General features: G+C 32.4%; 2 protein-coding genes across 2 annotated transcripts; both read left to right on the top strand.

Annotated features, from left to right (window-relative positions):
• The first annotated feature begins 6864 nt into the window (after nt 1-6864).
• On the top strand, nt 6865-9627 carry LOC133695991 (3-ketoacyl-CoA synthase 11-like). The gene is made up of 2 exons (XM_062117985.1): nt 6865-7786; nt 8726-9627. Exons 1-2 carry the CDS (start codon nt 6995-6997, stop codon nt 9506-9508), a joined length of 1575 nt encoding a protein of 524 aa, XP_061973969.1. The 5' UTR covers nt 6865-6994; the 3' UTR covers nt 9509-9627.
• Nucleotides 9628-17706: 8079 nt separating this feature from the next.
• Nucleotides 17707-20453, top strand: LOC133696013 (3-ketoacyl-CoA synthase 11-like). The gene is made up of 2 exons (XM_062118022.1): nt 17707-18641; nt 19576-20453. Exons 1-2 carry the CDS (start codon nt 17850-17852, stop codon nt 20356-20358), a joined length of 1575 nt encoding a protein of 524 aa, XP_061974006.1. The 5' UTR covers nt 17707-17849; the 3' UTR covers nt 20359-20453.
• The last annotated feature ends 670 nt before the right edge of the window (nt 20454-21123 follow it).

The following is a 21123-nucleotide window of genomic DNA, read 5'->3' as shown; positions in this document are numbered from 1 at the left end:
CTAGGAAACTTGGAATGGTTGCCTTTCATTTGACTATAAAACCCAAAAGGAAAAACGAAGATAAATAATCTTAAACGGTAGGTTGAAGAAACGAAGAGATGGGGCAGGGAATCATTAATCTTGAAGATTCACATGATCAAGAGTAGGACAAAAATTGGATGATTGCCGCCCAATAAAAATGTTCACACTGGAAGCACAGAGAAACAAAGAAACTAGAGGGGGGGGGGGGGGGTGTCTCGTGCGAGCTGAATTTCTTGGTTACCATGCGCACGGCTCGAGGGGCCAAAAAATATATGCTCAAGATTTTTCACAACAAACCAGTACGCCGTGGTAGGTGTGGAACGAATACGCTGGAAAGGGGTGAATGTCAATCTGGGCGGGCGGTATTATTTGGTTGGAAGTTCCAGCATTTAAGAGAGGTTTCGAAGAAAATGCCTCAAATCTTTCACACGCAATTTTCAAGAGACAAACTGACGGCTAGAGACGAGTTCTCTTTTCTGGTCAAACGGCAGCGGCTATAGCTGTTACCAGCCCCTGACACAACCCATCAAAGCGATTCTGAGGTACACGTTATTGCCTCTTGGAGTGCGCTATTCCTCAACTACCCTGCATTGTCTTGTTATACACGGAAATGCCCCAGGTGATATTTCACCTCTGAATTAATAATAATTATAAGGGGAGCATGTTGTCGTCTTTGTCCATTGGCACAGCCTTTTTTATTTTTTTTTATGCCAATTGACAAAAATGACCCCTCTTTTGCACTGTCTCCCTCACCGAATATGAGCAGTGGGGGACCCTCGTCACCTGTTATAGCAAAGTTTTTAACCTGTCCTGCCCAATTTATTTCCGTGCCTCCTAGCATCTCCAGCAAGCCTCATCTCCGATCCCAAGTCCCACCCCTCTTTCAGGTATCTATCTTTCTTGTTTAAATCAACACAAGTTCTTGATTAAGATCGGTTCAACCACCATTCAACCGAATATCAAACAATTGATCTCAGCTAAAACCTCATTAAGAACGCGGGGGTTCTTGGGAAGAAAATCCCACGAATATCCTTTGAAGTTCTGTCAACATATCAAGAGCAGTATTACCAATTGTGCCTAAACACCCTTGCAGTTTCATGTGGTAAATTTACCAAACAGTTGGTGGGCATTGGAGAAAGATTTGTTCAATTTCAATTTTTTTGGGTGAAGCAACCCAGGCTTCAGGCTTCTGTGGCCTGCGGCAGCAAAACCAGAATATCTCAACAGACCACATTGTAATAGATACCATTTCATAGCACATCAAATGACTGGGTAGATGATCGGTCCCATGAGGAAGGTTTGGAAAGAATTAATGGAGTTGACCGAGGGTTCGAGGGTCATTTTTGTCATTCAAAATATAAAAATAAAAGAGGTTGTGCCAAGAACAATAAGTTGGGTTCTTAAAAATAATACTGTGCAACCAGTTTTGCTTTTTCTATAGTTTTAGGTTCGAGTTATGTAGTTGTTTATATAATAACTACTGAAAGTTTAAATAGTTGTTAATTTCAGGGTCCATAAAATTAATCAAAATACACGTAAACTGACCTAAACTTCCACGTTAAACTAAAAAAAAAAATATTATGCTCCACTCTCAAGGCATTTGCCAATCTATGTAAGCCTATAATCTAGTTTTCTGGCATGGTTGTATTAACGGGTAATTGATGTTCGTGTCCATTGGCAAGTAAGTTAAGAACCTAGAAAATTGTTAAGGTCCCAAATCTCACACGTTAGTTAGCCAGCCAGGTAGGGAGGGTTTATCGTTCTGACCTGAGATAATTTTTTTTTTGAACATAGGTGTCCGGACCAGCTTGCACACACCTCGACTAATTTCACGGGCCCTGAAGTTAACAGTTATGTAAGTCTCCAGTGACCATCATATAAGCAACCACACGGCTTGAACCTGAGACCATAAAAAAAGCAAACCTCTTGGTTTTAAATTCTTACCACTAAACCACCATCTAAATAGTTTATCTTACGTTTTTTTTGTACATGTAGTAATGATTGTTTTTTTATTTAAAAATATATAGAAATAATATATTTTTATATTAAAATAATTATTTTTAATACCAGTATATAAAAAAATTAAAAAATAATATATATTTTTTTTTAATACAAACAGTTTCAATCGTATTCTCCGCTATAGGCTCACTAGGGCTGCTTTCTGGGACCAGTGTTTGTTACGTCTGTGCACTCGAAATCCTAGACTAATTGGTTCTTTAGCATGGTAAAAAAAAATACGTTCAAAATTTATATTTTTCAAAAGATTAAAAATGATGGGAGTATAATTGACAGCTAAAAAAATGATAGTCCTCATTAGCAGTTTTGTCTCTAAAAAAAACAAAAAAAATCAAGCACGCAAACCAAAAAGATAAAAGAAAGAGAGATTTAAGGAAATGGGTTATTAGAGCATCTCCGATGAAAGATGCTATTTTAAAGAGATAAATTGATAAAATAACATTTTGAATAGTATAAATATAGCTTTTTGTACCATGCATGTTCCAATTGAAAAAAGCCATTTGAAAAGCCAATTAGAGTAGAATAAATAAGTGTTTTATTTTTTTTAATGATTTTGATGTTATTTTTTTTTCCACATGGCTAGATTTAATTGGTTTATTTTTTTGTTGGCCCCACTTTGTTAGTTTTGGCTCTTTTGAGAGATATGTAGGAATAGTTTTTGTGGGAAAGAAAAAACATTTTAGCATTTTGTTTGGCTTTTCCCTTGGAGTATGAAAAACAAGCAAAGAAAAACTAAAATATTAGTTTTTTATTTTTGGCTATCCATTTAGCTTCTCCATTGGAGATGCTCTTAGAGCCACGTCGATGGTACACCATCATCTCTTGTCATCGTAAAAAGGAACCCTCGTTGAGGCAATTTCAATATCATTAAAGATGGTTGCAATTAAAGCTATGAAAAAGTTACACACGTCTCCTTAATGCAGTGGCCTTCCCTACTCAATGGTGTATGTGTTACACATGCTAAGCACATTTTTTCGATCAATTTAGTCTTTGATTCTTTAATATTTTTTTAATTCAATCTCAAATACCTTCCCATCCAAACCCAATAAAGGGCCAATATTTTTTTTTTCACATCGAGTGCCAACCATGTTTTCTTCACTTAAAAGAAAACTTGTTCAGTTTAATTTGATGTATTTTGGACTCAATTAAGGTTATTTTAGATTGGGAAATTATTTCCTTTATGTTTCAAGGTGTTTTTTTAATGTTAAAAATAGGTTGAAGGACGACTTTTTTTAAGTTAAAATCCCACAACATAATTTTTCAACCACCTGATGATCGGAATCTAAAAACATGGTGGACGAGACCAAAGCTAGCCATCAAAATTGAAACTAATTACAATAAATTAGTTAGAAAAATGTTTGAGATGTCTGTCCTAATTGGTCTTTATCAAAATAAATAAATTTAAAAACTTTATGAAGTATTATCTCATAAAACATCTTTTAATCTTTACATGTTTTTGAATAAAATTATATAATTTTTTTAATCAGTAAACGCTCTTTTTTTGTACAACTCTTTGTATTATCTTTCTTTGATTCATTCTTTAAATTTTATACAAGTGCTTTTTATATAATTCTACTTTTAACATTATATAATTTAAAAAATAAAGTTAATTAAACCAATCGGATTAATGTGTTTTGCATGATGCTGATGTTAGTTTAAAATGTTCTCGCTTTAAAAGTAACAAGATGTCATGCCCGTGCGATGCCGCGGGCTTGTGTGTTATCGTGGTTTGTGAAAAAAATAAAATAAAAAAATTATATAGAGAAAAATTGTTGCAATTCACAATATTTTCAAGGAAAAAAATTACAAAGCTAAATTCTCAAACAACTCAATATTAAAAAAAAAATCAACAAGGATAATTTTAAAAAAATCAAAAAAAAATAAAAGGGAAAAAAACCAAACAGGGAAACACTGTAGCAATCTATAGTGTTTCATGAGGAAATATGTAGTTGTAATTCTCAATCAACTCGATATTAAAAAAATAAAATCGACAAAGATAATTTTAAAAAAATTCATAACAAAAAAAAATATGTGGAGAATGACTGTAGCAATCCACAGTGTTTTTAGGAAAAAAAAGTACAAAGCAAAATTTTCAACCAGCTTAATATGAGAAAAATAAAATCGACAAAGACAATTCTAGAAAAAAAATTATGAAAAAAAACCCATGTGGGAAAACACTGTAGTAATCCATAGTGTTTTAAAGGAAAAAACTACAAAGCTAAATTCTCAATCAACTCAATATTAAAAAAATAAAATCAATAAAAACAATTTTGAAAAAGACAACACGAAAAAAAGAAGAAGACAATTTTGGAAAAAGAATAAAAAAAACATGTGGGGAAAGTTAAAGCTAAATTCTCAACCAGCTTAATATTAAAATAATTTAGGAAAACACTGTAGCAATATGTAGTGTTTAGTGAGGAAATATATAATTGTAATTCTCAACCAGCTCAATATTAAAAAAATAAGATCAACAAAGATAATTTTGGAAAATATCACAAAAAAATAAAAGGAAAAAAAACTATGTAAGGAAACACTGTAGCAATCTATAGTGTTTCATGAGAAAAGCTACAGTTGTAATTTTCAACCAGGTCAATATTAAAAATAATAAAATCGATAAAGATAATTTTGAAAAAAATCATAACAAAAAAAATCATGTGGGGAAAAATTATAGCAATCAACAGTGTTTAAAAAAAAAAAACTACAAAGCTAAATTTTCAACTAGCTCAGTATGAAAAAAATAAATTTGATAAAGACAATTTGAAAAAAAAATTGATTAAAAAAACATGTGGTGAAACACTGTAGCAAGGCAAAAATCATGTGGGGAAACACTGGATGTGTTTTAAAGAACTACAAAGCTAAAATATCAATCAGCTCAATATGAAAAAAAATCGACAAAGATAATTCTGAAAAAAAACAAAAAAAAAATCTTTAAAAAAAACTACGTGGTGAAACACTATAGCAATCCACAGTGTTTTAAAGAAAAAAACTAAAAAACTAAATTCTCAATCAACTTAATAATAAAAAAAAATAAAATTGACAAAAACAATTTTGAAAAAAAAGAAAAAAAACAAAAAAGAAGAAGATAATTTTGAAAAAAAATGCAAAAATGAATAAAAACATCAGAAAAGCTAAAGCTCAATTCTCAAACAGCTCAATATTGAAAAAATAAATTCGACAAAGATAATTTAAAAAAAAACATGTGGGGAAACACTACAGTAAAACAAAAACCATGTGAGGAAAACACTATAGCAATTCATAATGTTATTTTTGAAAAACTACGAAGCTAAATTCTCAATCAGCTCAATATGAAAAAAAATAAAATCGACAAAGACTAATTTTAAAAAAAAGAAATAAATCATAAAAACGAAAGAAAAAAAAACGATATAAGGAAATATTGTAACAATCTACAATGTTTTAAAGAAAAAAACTACATAACTAAATTTTCAACTAGTTCAATATTTAAAAGAATTAGCAAAGATAATTTTGAAAAAAAATAAAAAAAGAAGAAGAAGGAGTCAATTTTGAAAAAGAAAAAGAAAAAAAACATGTAAAAACAAAAAGGAACAAAAGCTAAAAAAAAAACATGTGAAAAAGGTACAATACTTTCTTCACATGTTTTATAGTTATTGATAATAAAAACAAATTAAATTGTAGTGTCTTTATTTTGCCTTGAACGAGTAAACTTTGTTTTATTATGAATTTATTATTTTTTTTTAAAAAAACATAAATTATTTATAACTCGCCAAATGTTGCTGACACTTGTACTCTATACTCACAGCGAGGCTCGACAACAAAACTAGATCAAACTAATAATTAATGTCTTATATTGAGTGGAATCTTTAACGCTTTACAGACCTCGACTTTGGTTTTCAATGATTTCTTACCGGTCGACGATTCATTGCCCTGTTTCACTGATTGAAAGCGTTTCTGATGAGAAAAGTTTTAGTTATTTTTTAAAGTGTTTTTTATCTAAAAATATATTAAAATAATATTTTTTATTTTTTAGAAATTATTTTTGACAAAAAAAAATTTAATTTGTTTTTAAAATATTTTTAAAACTAAAAAACAAATAGAAATGAGAAAAATATAAAATATTCATACTATTGTTTTATTTGATTCCAGTGCATACATACATACATACATATGCTTGTGTAATTGTAATTTGCATTTTTGTGTGATCCACACGTGCTCATATTTATGGGCACATGACCAGAAATTATATAATCGTATCAGGCTATCTGCCCCTCCCTCTCCCTCCCTCTCCCTCTCTCTCTCTCTCTATCTAAAGTAGACGAATGAAAAGGATAGAAAAATAGAAAACAGAGGAAGAAGGTAGTCAAATATCATGCTCGTTGATCTGCCCACAGTCCATTAACATAGATATAATAATAATTATAATAATAACTTGGACACCTAATATCTTTCTTTCTTTTAAGATAAGAATATATGTCTGATAAATATATGGAGATAAACTGTGATATTGTTTACCAACAGTCGTTTATATTGAAAATACGGCTCGGCATCAACCCCTCGGCAGGTGTGGCCCAACCGGACACGTTGCCTGCTTTGTTGTCACCATAGGGTAGGAGTGGCAAGGTTCGAAATTAGATATGCTCAAGCTGACCTAATTGAGGAAACATGAAAAGAAAATAGTATTTTATTTATGTACAAAATGAATACCTGTATTTTCGTGGTTGGCAAATTGAATGCCATGGCGGGTTAACAATTAAAAGTTCGTTGGGGTAGTTGCATCCTCCCGAGAACCACCCTCTCTCTCTCTCTCTCTCTCTCTCTCGATCCACTCTCTTTAAAACCCAATACATTTCTTCCCTCTCGGCAACCCAGTTTTCTCTCTTCTCCTTCTCCTTCTCCATATAGCCTTCTGGGGCCTCTTCGTTTTCGTGCATTCAGGCCAAGACTTTCCATATTTTTAGGGTATTTAATAAGTGCCCTGGAAATGGCAGAGGATCAGAGCAAACAAAGACTGGGACCAGAATCAGTCACGGTTCATGATACTGAACCAGCTGAAACGAAGAGAAACACCCTCCCAAACTTTCTTCTATCAGTTAAACTCAAATATGTGAAACTTGGTTATCATTACTTAATCTCCAATGCCATGTTTCTCCTGCTTATTCCACTCCTATTCATTGCATCAGCTCATCTTTCAACTCTCACCATCCAAGATTTCGTCCAGCTTTGGAACCACCTCAAATTCAATTTTGTCTCAGTAACTGTTTGCTCAGGCCTTCTAGTTTTCTTGGCTACTCTTTACTTCACCAGCCGTCCTAGAAAAATATACTTGTTGGATTTTGCATGTTACAAGCCCGAACCCGCTCGAATGTGCACCAGAGAGACTTTCATGGAGACATCAGCACTAGCAGGCTGCTTCAGTGAAGAGAACTTAGCCTTTCAGAAGAAGATTATTGAGAGGTCTGGTTTAGGACAAAATACTTACTTCCCTGAGGCAGTGATGCGGATCCAACCCAGGCCGGGCATTGAGGACGCAAGGAAGGAGGCTGAGATGGTGATGTTTGGAGCCATTGATGAGCTCTTGGCCAAAACTGGGGTTAAAGCTAAGGATATAGGCATTCTTATAGTGAATTGCAGTTTGTTCAATCCAACCCCGTCTCTCTCTGCCATGGTAGTCAATCACTACAGACTCAGGGGGAACATACTGAGCTATAATCTTGGTGGTATGGGTTGCAGTGCTGGGCTCATCTCTATTGATCTTGCCAAGCAGCTACTGCAGGTATGAAAACTTGAACATCCTTCCTTTTTTTTTTTTTAAAGTTAAATTCTTTAATCTGTTCTTCTTAATTAGTCTCTAGAATGGGGAGACAACTGACGAGAGCATGGTACTTATGGATATCTGATACAAAGGGAGCAGTTCCCTAAATAATATCGTGGCTTCCACAAGATGTCCAGCTGGTATTCTTAGGTGACAACATGCCATTTCAAGTATTCATACATGGATATTATCTATCTATTATTTATTATTTTGAAATAGATAATAGATATTTGAAGAATACACAAATATTTAAATAATAATAATAAAAATATTATACACGAGCGCGTTTAATGCATATAAATATACTTTTGGTTAGATTACATATGGGTTTTAGATCGGAATTACACCCTACTCATTATAAGTAAGATAATAATTTAAAAAATATACACCTGTTCGGATCGGAATCATCAACTTTAAATTAAAATGACATCAATACTAAGTGATAAGCCTATATATATAGTGAGTTTGAATTAAAGACGGGAGTTGTAATCTAATTAAAAAAGAAAAGGTAGACTTCGAACAATAAATGATAGTCCCACACAACTACTTCAGGTCAGGGAAAATGATGTTTCAAAGCATTTATAGCTTAGGTAGCAGTTTATAGACGCCCTTCATAAATAGAAGAAAAGAAAGCACCAACAAAAAAGAGTGGTCCTCCGGCTGATCAGTTGATGCGGGGAATTTTCATTTGAGATATATCCAGCTGTGGGATTAATACTCTTTTCATGAAATTGACGCTCACCTGCAAGTTGGGTTCTGCAGATATATACAAGTTGTATGTTATGAACTAATGATCAGCATGGAGAATATCATTTCTCTGTTAAATATTGCAACAGGTGTTTGAGAAGCTGTGTAATTAATGAGATAACCTATTGTGTGTTTCACTTTTTGTTGTAACAGGTGCATCCCAATTCCTATGCTCTAGTGATCAGTATGGAGAACATCACTCTTAATCGGTACTTTGGCAATGACCGGTCCATGCTTGTCTCCAACTGCTTATTCCGTATGGGTGGTGCTGCAATCCTTCTCTCCAACCGATCATCCGATCGCCGCCGCTCAAAGTATCAACTAATCCACACTGTTCGAACACACAAGGGGGCTGATGATAAGTGTTACAATTGTGTGTTCCAAAAAGAGGATAACACCAGAAGAGTTGGTGTTTCGCTTTCTAAGGACCTCATGGCTGTTGCTGGAGAAGCCCTTAAAACCAATATCACAACACTAGGGCCGTTAGTCCTTCCCATGTCAGAGCAACTCCTATTTTTCGCTACTTTAGTAGGAAGAAAGATCTTCAAAATGAAGATAAAACCATACATTCCTGATTTCAAGTTGGCTTTTGAGCACTTCTGCATCCATGCTGGTGGGAGAGCTGTGTTAGATGAACTAGAGAAAAATCTCGAGCTCTCTGACTGGCACATGGAGCCTTCAAGAATGACTCTTTATAGGTTTGGTAACACTTCTAGTAGCTCTTTGTGGTATGAATTGGCTTACTCTGAGGCCAAAGGGAGAATTAGGAAGGGTGATAGAACTTGGCAGATTGCTTTCGGTTCAGGATTCAAGTGTAACAGTGCGGTGTGGCATGCATTGAGGACAATCAATCCGGCAAAAGAGAAGAATCCTTGGGTTGATGAAATTGATGAATTCCCTATTCATGTGCCTAAAGTGGTGCCCATCGCCTCTTGAATCTTTCTCTCTCTTTTTTGTTTTTTTAAAAAAATGGATCTATTATTAAATGTAAGTGAATTTATGTGCGATGTATGAAGTGGCCATTGACTATTTTCTCCTTTTCTGTTCTTTGGTTACATTCTATTCTTCTTCTTCTTCTTTCTTCTTCTTCTTATTATTTCGAGAAGTAGTGTTTTAGTTGTTATTAGTCAATGAATGGCATTCATGTGCAAGATGGTTGAAGAGTTTAACATTCCTTTATTGTTTTGTTTGCTCGAAAACATTTATTAAGCCACTCTGCTGTGGGATAATCAATCCAGAAAAAGAAAGGAAAAGAAGTAAGAAAAGAGAAACCCTTGGTAGGATATTAACAAATTAACAAAAAAAAATAAAAAAGAAGAGCGAGATACTTTATCTCTAAACACAAAATATTATTCTCTTTAATAATATTTTGTTTATTTCTTTTAATTTTACTTTTTTAATTAAGAAAGGAAAAGAAGTAAGAAAAGAGAAACCCTTGGTAGGATATTAACAAATTAACAAAAAAAATAAAAAAGAAAAGACCACGATACTTTATCTCTAAACACAAAATATCATTCACTTGAATAATATTTTGTTCATTTCTTTTGGTTTTACTTTTTTAATTAAGAAAGGAAAAGAAGTAAGAAAAGAGAAACCCTTGGTAGGATATTAACAAATTAACAAAAAAAATAAAAAAGAAAAGACTGAGATACTTTATCTCTAAACACAAAATATCATTCACTTGAATAATATTTTGTTCATTTCTTTTAGTTTTATTTTTTTAATTTTTTTCAATTTTAATTACTGAGTTTTATAATTTGTTTTACTTTATTTTTTTATGAGGTTATTCTAATCTCATGACCCGAACCGCGAGTTTGACCGGTTAACTCAATTAATTAACAATTTTTCCCTTTAATTTCATTTTTTAACATTGAGTTGAATGATAATTAGGCTTTATGATTTTTTTTATTTGCTTTCTATGATGTTATTCTCATTTTAAAACTCGGGTCACGAGTTTGAAAGATTAATCCGAGTTAACTCAAGTTGTTTTTTTAATCAATTTTTCAATTTCAATTACATCCTTCAACATTATGTTTGTTGGGGATTGAGTTTCATAATTTATTTCAATTTGCTTTATATTAAATTATCCAGGTCTCATGACCTGGATCACGGGTTTGATAGGTTAAATTAGATTGACAAATTACCTGAAAGGATCTGTCGTTTTAGAGAATCAACTTGTTTGTAGACGGAGGAAGCAATTTGTCATTAGAATTCAATTGAAAGACAAGGCCTTGTATTGAACAAACTAAGACTTGGAAGGGTGATGGATTAATATTTTTCATATATGTTTTTTTTACTTGGATCCTCGTCGAGAAGAACCAAGGGCAACATATATAGTTAAGTGTTGAGTTTAAATATACATACATCCAGAAAAGTTACCAAACTCAATATATGTTATTGGAGTCGACCAATCACTAATCCCAATTATACATGGGTTTGGATAGACTACCAAACATACTAGCCCAATCATAAAAATAATGAGAGTACTGGAAATCTTAAGCCTTTCTTATTCGCAATTGCCATAAGCAAATGAACTGTCATTTATAAAGACTTGCTGTCGAGTCTTTATAAATGACTTGGCAACATGCTCTTTAAGTTCTTCCACCTCTTTCTTTCCTAGTAGAACTGGGTCCTTGGCATAGTTTTTTCGGTCAGTAAAACGGTACCAAACCAGATTTTTCACCAAAAACATTTTATCATTATGTCATCACGATCAGGTGGACTTTGCCCTTCTCGAATAACTTCTGCCTCCTTAATCTTAAATATCTCCTGCAATTTCCAAAACTATTCGAAATACCAAGAAGTTTAAAACCAATTTGAAATATACAACTAATAACATCAATTAATAATTTACGCTGCTTCATATTGTTAGAACACTTCGGTAATATCATTTTTTTAGAATTCGTCAGGCGAAAGCAAATGACAACTATAATTAAAGAATATAAAAAATTTTATGAGTGAAAAGGATGGTAGATGTTAATCCTAAATTTATTTTTTCATAATGAAGTTTGTCTCATGAAAAAGTTACAAAGCTTTAAATAGGTTAAAAACTCTATCTCAATTAGAAAACAAAAAAAATCCAAAATTAAAAAGATAAAGGTATAAAATCTGAATATAATAAAAAAAATTATAAGAATTATGAAAACAAAAGGTCTCGGCGAGATTTTTAATATCTAAAGATCTAAAAATCCGCACAACGATACATTAGTTGCTATAGAAAAAACAATCTCTGAAAAATCCTACAAAAATTGTAGCACAATCCACCAGTTAAATAAAATGTTATAGTTTTTTTTAGTAGTTATTTTAGTTTGGCAGGACCAAATTTTTTCTTGAACTTAAACCTATTTAATTAGTTCATAAATATATATATATATATATATATATTAAATTATTTATATAATCTGTCTGAAAAACATTTTTATTTATTTATAATAAATTTATATGCAACTATTCAGAATCACTTGTTTCTGGACCGAGGAGACTGCATGGCTGATGCTATATTGCATTTCTAACTTTGTTCTATATAACAGTCACTGTTTGAATAAACATGTTGGCTGCGATTTCGAACATTTCTATGTTTTTTTTTTTATTTTTGAAAACATGGCAGATGCAAACCAATATCTGTTTTGATGCATGCGTATCTAACCAAGGTTTAGATGGTTTAGGTAATGCACTCGTTTCCTCATCAATCTTACGATGTACAATATCTAAAAGTTAATGTCAAATCATTTATTAGTGTTTACAATAGATCATGTTATACTAGGTTCCGATTATCTTACGTTTTCATTTTTATTTTTACTAGCCGTTATTTTTTTATTTAAAAATATATTAAAATAATATATTTTTATTTTCAAAAAATTATTTTTAATACCAATATATAAAAAAAATTAAAAAATAATATTTTTTTTTTAATACAAACAGTTTCAATCGTATTCCCGCTATAGGCTCACTAGGGCTGCCTTCTGGGACCAGTTTTCGTTACGTCTGTGCACTCGAAATAGCCCGAACATTTAAATTTCTGTGAGAATTTTCAAACTCTAAGGCCAATTAATACCGGGAGAAAATTATATATTGGTAGTATTCTTGAATGTCAATTTGTTGACTTCAAAGTAACATTAATTAACAAAACACTAGAACAGCCCGGTGTTTGCCAGTTCACACTCACACTCTATTTGCACAGTGCTAATGGTTTGCATGTGTTGTCAAAGTGTAAAAAAAATATCTTGATATTTAATAAGTTCTTGTTTTTGAAAAAAAAATATATGTTCAAAATTTATGTTTTTCAAAAGATTAAAAATGATGGGAGTATAATTGACATCTAAAAAAAACGACAGCCCGGTTTTGTCTCTAAAAAAAAAAAAAAAACAAAAAGAAATCAAGCACACAAACCAAAAAGATAAAAGAGGGAGAGACGTATAGAAATGGGTTATTAGAGCCACGTCGATGGTACACCATCAGCTCTCATCATCGTAGAAAGGAACCCTCGTTGAGGCGATTTCAATATCATTAAAGATGGTTGCTATTAAAGCTATGAAAAAGTTACATATATCTTTTTAATGCAGTGGCCTTCCCTACTCAATGGTGTATGTGTTACACATACGGAACATATTTTTTCGATCAATTTAGTCTTTGATTCTTTAATATTTTTTTTAATTCAATCTCAAATACCTTTCCATCCAAGCCCAATAAAGGGCCAAATATTTTTTTTTTTTCACATTGAGTGCCAACCATGTTTTCTTCACTTAAAAGAAAACTTGTTCAGTTTAATTTGATGTATTTTGGACTCAATTAAGGTTATTTTAGCTTGGGAAACTGTTTCCTTTATGTTTCAGGGTGTTTTTTTTATGTTAAAAATAGGCTGAAGGACGACTTTTTTTAAGGTAAAATCCCACAACTTAATTTTTCAGCCACCTGATGATCGGAATCTAAAAACATAAGAGGACACGTCCTTGTACATGGTAGATGGTGGACGATACCCAAGCTAGCCCCCAAAATTGAAACTAATTACAATCAATTAGTTAACAAAATGTTTGAGATGTCTATCGTGATTGGTCTTTATCAAAATAAATAAATTTAAAAACTTTATGAAGTATTATCTCATAAAACATCTTTTAATCTTTACATGTTTTTGAATAAAATTATATAATTTTTTTAATCAGTAAACGCTCTTTTTTTGTACAACTCTTTGTATTATCTTTCTTTGATTCATTCTTTAAATTTTATACAAGTGCTTTTTATATATTTCTACTTTTAACATTATATAATTCAAAAACTTAATTTAAAAAAATAAAATTAATTAAACCTAATCAAATAAGGTCATGATCGGATTAATGAGTTTTGCATGACGTCGATGTTAGTTTAAAATGTTCTCGCTTTAAAAGTAATTAAAAAAATTAAATAGTAGTGTCTTTATTTTGGCTTGAATGAGTAAACTTGGTTTTATTATGAATTTATATATTTTTTTTAAAAAAATAAATTATTTATAACTCGCCAAATGTTGCTGACAATTGTACTCTATACCCGCAGCGAGGCTCGACAACAGAACTAGATCAAACTAATAATTAATGCCTTATCTTGAGTGGAATCTTTAACACTCTACTGACCTTGACTTTGGTTTCTAGTGATTTCTTAGGCTGCTTTTGTTGCAACTGTGTTACAACACAGTAAACAATGACGCGCCTTGTAGTAGAGGAATAACTAGCCATTTCCCTTCCCCTTCCCCTTCTCCTTCTCCTTCTCCTTCTCCTTCTTCTTCTTTTCCTTCTTCAAAGCAGCTTGGGGCTGCTTTTGTTGCAACTATGTTACAACACAGTAACAATGGCGCGCTTTGCAGCAGAGGAATAACCAACCCTTCCCCTTCCTTTCTTCTTCTCCTTCTTCTTCTTCTGCACCATGTCTCCACTGTTCTGCAATGTGAACAGTGGTGGCTCCACTGTTCACGTTGAAGAACAGTGGAGCGCAGCTCCCTCACCACCGCCCAGGGTCGCCGCCCTTTCTCCTTCTTCCTTTTGTTTTTCTTTTGCACCATGTCTCCACTGTTCTGCAACGTGAACAGTGGAGACTCCACTATTCACATTGAAGAATAGTGGAGCGCGGTTCCCTCATCACCGCCCCTTCTCTTTCTTCTTTTTCTTCTTCTTTTGCACCATGTCTCCATTGTTCTGCAACGTGAACAGTGGAGACTCCACTATTCACATTGAAGAACAGTTGAGCGCAGCTCCCTCACCACCGCCCAGGGCCACCGCCCCCTCTTCTTCCCCTTCTCCTTCTCCTTCTCATTCTTCCTTTTCTTCTCCATGTCTCCACTGTTCAGCTACGTGAACAATGGAGATCAGCTCCATTGTTAATGGGCTAGACCGGGTCCGGCCCAAACCTAAATGCATCGAACCAGGTCCGTCCCAAACCTAAATGTATTGAACCGGATGTGACCCAGTAAAATAAAAAAAAATCTAATTTTTTTTCAATATTGTGTTTTATTTGAAAAACTAATATTTAACCTGATTCAATGGCACTACATAATTACATTTGAAGGAGATCGTATAATGGTGTAGCATTTGCAGAATTTGATCGCAATCCCAATTTTATTCTTGATGATATTTTACCTTATGTTATTGCACGCTCAGGAAACCATGGAAACTATAGTCCTTATTGAATAGATTTCATACATGATGAAATTGAACATAGTTTAAGCTGCAATAAAAATACTTTATATAAAGTATTGTTTATTTCATGATGTAATAGCAGTAGTTAAATCGTTAATATTTCAATTAAAAACCATCAATATTAATATATGTCTTTTTTAATTATTTTATAATCTCAATTTGAAAATCATTTTTTAACCAAACACATTAAACTACTTTTTGTTCAACCTCAATTTCAACCATAGCTTTAACCAAACATATATTTTTCCAAACTAACCTCAACTAAAAGTACTTTTTATAAAACAACTTTTTTCAAACCACAACCACAACTTTTTACTGGTCGATGATTCATTACCTTGTTTCACTGTTTAGAAACGTGTCTGTGGGATTTTGGTTATTTTTTACAGTGTTTTTTATTTAGAAATATATTACAATAATATATATTTTTTTATTTTTAAAAATTATTTTTAATATCAGCGCTTTAAAATAATTAAAAAAATAAAAAAAATTTAATTTTTTTTAAATATTTTTAAAACACAAAAGGGAATAGGAGAATATAAAATAGTCATACTACTAGTTGCTATGCTCGCGTATTGCCGCAGACTTATGGCATGCTTGTGCGTTATCATGGATTTGTAAAAAAAAATCATAAAATTATATGGAGAAACAAAATTGCAATCCACAATGTTTTCAAGAAAAATTAAACTACAAAGTTAAATTCTCAACAAATTTAATATTAAAAAACTAAAATAGACAAATAATTTTGAAAAAATCATAAAAAAACAAAAGGAAAATTTTTTTTGTAGGGAAACACTGCAGCAATCTATAGTGTTTTGTGAGAAAATATACAATTGTAATTCTCAATCAACTCAATAATTAAAAAATAAAATCAACAAAGATAATTTTGAAAAAAATCATAAAAAAACGAAAGGAAAAAAAATTATGCAGGAAAACACTGTAGCAATCTATAGTATTTCATGAGCAAATCTTCGGTTGTAATTTTTAACCAGCTCACTATTAAAAACAATAAAATCGATAAAGATAATTTTGAAAAAAAATCATAATAAAAAAAATCATGTGGGGAAACACTTTAGCAATCCACAGTGTTTTAAAGAAAAAAAACCATGAAACTAAATTCTCAATCAGCTCAATATTAAAAAAATAAAATAAAAAAAATAATTCTGAAAAAACACAAAAAAAAAACAAAAAATTGGGGAAAAAACAAAAAAGCAAAAAGAAAAAGAAAAAAATAAAGAAAAAAACATGTGGGGGAAAGCTAAAGCTAAATTTTCAACCAGCTCAATATTAAAAAAAAATTCAACAAAGATAATTTTGAAAAAAAAAACATTTGGAGAAATATTTTACCAAAACAAAAACCATGTGGGGGAAATTCTGTAGTAATCTACAATGTTTTTTTAATAAAAAAACTACAAAGCTAAATTTTCAACCAGCTCAATAATAAAAAAAAACCAAAAAGGACCATTTTGAAAAAAAATTATAAAAAAAGAAAAACAAATTACAAGAAAACATTATAACAATCCATAATTTTTTTTTAAATGACAGAGCTAAATTCTTAATTAGTTCAATATTAAAAAAAATCAGCAAAAATAATTTTGAAAAAAACATGCAATTTTTTTTTAAAAAAAGTCAATCATGGGAAAAGAAAAAAAAATAAAAATATTAATATAATGAAAATAAAAGATATGAAGAAAGCTATAACACTTTACCACGCTTTTTAGAATATTATTAATTGTTTAATTTGATTCCAGTGCATACATACATGCATATGCATGTATAATTGTAATTTGTCTTTTTGTGTGATCCACACGTGCTCATGTTTATGTGCACATGACCAGAAATTATATAATCTTATCAGGCTACGAGGGATGGTTATTTTCTATTTGATTTGGTTTTTATAAAAAAAATAATTAAATTAAAAGGTTGTTTTCAAATAAAAAGCAGAAACTGAAACCGGTTCAAACTGATTGGTTTCAGTTTGGTTTGGTGTTTTAAGACAAAAATCAATTCAAACCGATTTGACTTGATTTTTTCGTTTTGACTTGGTTTTTTTTGTTTGCCTCGGCTTTTTCCGGATTTTTTTTTGTTTGGGTTCGGTTTGATTTTTTCAATTTTAAACTTATAAAACCGAATTGAATTGAACTAGTTAATATTTTTAAAATTTTAATTAATTTATTTAGTTTTTTTTACAATTCTTTTTTTATTATTATTATTTTTATTTTCTCAATTTAATAAGTTTTTCAAATTTTTTATACAGTGTCGGAGTGGCAAGGTTCGAAATTAGATTTGCCGAAGGTGACCTCATTGAGGAAAAAAGAAAATAGTATTTTATTTATGTACAAAATGAATACCTGTATTTTCGTGGTTGGCAAATTGAATGCCATGGCGCGTTAACAATTAAAAGTTCGTTGGGGTAGTTGCATCCTCCCGAGAACCACCCTCTCTCTCTCTCTCTCGATCCACTCTCTTTAAAACCCAATACATTTCTTCCCTTTCGGCAACCCAGTTTTCTCTCTTCTCTTTCTCCTTCTCCATATAGCCTTCTGAGGCCTCTCCGTTTTCGTGCATTCAGGCCAAGACTTTCCATTTTTTTAGGGTATTTAATAAGTGCCCCGGAAATGACAGAGGATCAGAGCAAACAAAGACTGGGACCAGAATCAGTCACGGTTCATGATACTGAACCAGCTGAAACGAAGAGAAACACCCTCCCAAACTTTCTTCTATCAGTTAAACTCAAATATGTGAAACTTGGTTATCATTACTTAATCTCCAATGCCATGTTTCTCCTGCTTATTCCACTCCTATTCATTGCATCAGCTAATCTTTCAACTCTCACCATCCAAGATTTCGTCCAGCTTTGGAACCACCTCAAATTCAATTTTGTCTCAGTAACTGTTTGCTCAGGCCTTCTAGTTTTCTTGGCTACTCTTTACTTCACCAGCCGTCCTAGAAAAATATACTTGTTGGATTTTGCATGTTACAAGCCCGAACCCGCTCGAATGTGCACCAGAGAGACTTTCATGGAGAAATCAGCACTAGCAGGCTGCTTCAGTGAAGAGAACTTAGCCTTTCAGAAGAAGATTATTGAGAGGTCTGGTTTAGGACAAAATACTTACTTCCCTGAGGCAGTGATGCGGATCACACCAAGGCCGGGCATGGAGGACGCAAGGAAGGAGGCTGAGATGGTGATGTTTGGAGCCATTGATGAGCTCTTGGCCAAAACTGGGGTTAAAGCTAAGGATATAGGCATTCTTATAGTGAATTGCAGTTTGTTCAATCCAACCCCGTCTCTCTCTGCCATGGTAGTCAATCACTACAGACTCAGGGGGAACATACTGAGCTATAATCTTGGTGGTATGGGTTGCAGTGCTGGGCTCATCTCTATTGATCTTGCCAAGCAGCTACTGCAGGTATGAAAACTTGAACATCCTTCCTTTTTTTTTTTAAAGTTAAATTCTTTAATCTGTTCTTCTTAATTAGTCTCCAGAATGGGGAGACAACTGACGAGAGCATGGTACTTATGGATATCTGATACAAAGGGAGCAGTTCCCTAAATAATATCGTGGAATCCACAAGATGTCCAGCTGGTATTCTTTGGTGACAACATGCCATTTCAAGTATTCATACATGGATATTATCTATCTATTATTTATTATTTTGAAATAGATAATAGATATTTGAAGAATACACAAATATTTAAATAATAATAATAAAAATATTATACACGAGCGCGTTTAATGCATATAAATATACTTTTGGTTAGATTACATATGGGTTTTAGATCGGAATTACACCCTACTCATTATAAGTTAGATAATAATTTAAAAAATATACACCTGTTCGGGTCGGAATCATCAACTTTAAATTAAAATGACATCAATACTAAGTGATAAGCCTATATATATAGTGAGTTTGAATTAAAGACGGGAGTTGTAATCTAATTAAAAAAGAAAAGGTAGACTTCGAACAATAAATGATAGTCCCACACAACTACTTCAGGTCTGGGAAAATGATGTTTCAAAGCATTTATAGCTTAGGTAGCAGTTTATAGACGCCCTTCATAAATAGAAGAAAAGAAAGCACCAACAAAAAAGAGTGGTCCTCTGGCTGAGTTGATGCGGAAAATATTCATTTGAGATATATCCAGCTGTGTGATTAATACTCTTTTCATGAAATTGACGCTCACCTGCAAGTTGGGTTCTACAGATATATACAAGTTGTATGTTATGAACTAAAGATCAGGATGGAGAATATCATTTCTCTGTTAAATATTGCAACAGGTGTTTCAGAAGCTGTGCAATTAATGAGATAACCTATAGTGTGTTTCACTTTTTGTTGTAACAGGTGCATCCCAATTCCTATGCTCTAGTGATCAGTATGGAGAACATCACTCTTAATTGTTACTTTGGCAATGACCGGTCCATGCTTGTCTCCAACTGCTTATTCCGTATGGGTGGTGCTGCAATCCTTCTCTCCAACCGATCATCCGATCGCCGCCGCTCAAAGTATCAACTAATCAACACTGTTCGAACACACAAGGGGGCTGATGATAAGTGTTACAATTGTGTGTTCCAAAAAGAGGATAACACCAGAAGAGTTGGTGTTTCGCTTTCTAAGGACCTCATGGCTGTTGCTGGAGAAGCCCTTAAAACCAATATCACAACACTAGGGCCGTTAGTCCTTCCCATGTCAGAGCAACTCCTATTTTTCGCTACTTTAGTAGGAAGAAAGATCTTCAAAATGAAGATAAAACCATACATTCCTGATTTCAAGTTGGCTTTTGAGCACTTCTGCATCCATGCTGGTGGGAGAGCTGTGTTAGATGAACTTGAGAAAAATCTCGAGCTCTCTGACTGGCACATGGAGCCTTCAAGAATGACTCTTTATAGGTTTGGTAACACTTCTAGTAGTTCTTTGTGGTATGAATTGGCTTACTCTGAGGCCAAAGGGAGAATTAGGAAGGGTGATAGAACTTGGCAGATTGCTTTCGGTTCAGGATTCAAGTGTAACAGTGCGGTGTGGCATGCATTGAGGACAATCAATCCGGCGAAAGAGAAGAATCCTTGGGTTGATGAAATTGATGAATTCCCTGTTCATGTGCCTAAAGTGGTGCCCATCGCCTCTTGAATCTTTCTCTTTTTTTTAAAAAAAAAAATGGATCGATTGTTAAATGTAAATGAATTTATGTGCGATGTATGAAGTGGCCATTGACTATTTTCTCCTTTTCTGTTCTTTGGTTACATTCTATTCTTCTTCTTCTTATTATTTCGAGAAGTAGTGTTTTAGTTGTTATTAGTCAATGAATGTCATTCATGTGCAAGATGGTTGAAGAGTTTAACATTCCCTTATTGTTTTGTTTGCTCGAAAACATTTATTAAGCCACTCTGCTGTGGGATAATCAATCTAGAAAAAGAAAGGAAAAGAAGTAAGAAAAGAAAAACCCTTGGTAGGATATTCACAAAATAACAAAAAAAATAAAAAAGAAGAGCGAGATACTTTATCTCTAAACACAAAATATTATTCTCTTTAATAATATTTTGTTTATTTCTTTTAATTTTACTTTTTTAATCTATTTTTCTATGAGGTTATCCCAGTTTCAAGATTTAAATCGAGAGTTTGACCGGTTAACTTCATTAATTAGCCTGTTTTTCTTAATTTTATTTTTCAACATTGAGTTAAATGAGAATTAAGTTTCATGATTTATTTTGATTTACTTTTTATGATGTTATTCTCATCTCATAACTCAAGTCACGAGTTTGGAAGGTTAATCCAAGTTAACTCAAGTTGTTTTTTTAATTGATTTTTCAATTTCAATTACATCCTTCAACGTTATGTTTGTTAGGGATTAAGTTTCATAATTTATTTCAATTTGCTTTATATCGATTTATCTCA

Source organism: Populus nigra, chromosome 6, assembly GCF_951802175.1.
Source record: "Populus nigra chromosome 6, ddPopNigr1.1, whole genome shotgun sequence".
Taxonomy (NCBI): domain Eukaryota; kingdom Viridiplantae; phylum Streptophyta; class Magnoliopsida; order Malpighiales; family Salicaceae; genus Populus; species Populus nigra.
Note: the sequence above shows the minus strand (reverse complement) of the source record. Positions and strands in the feature narration are given on the sequence as shown.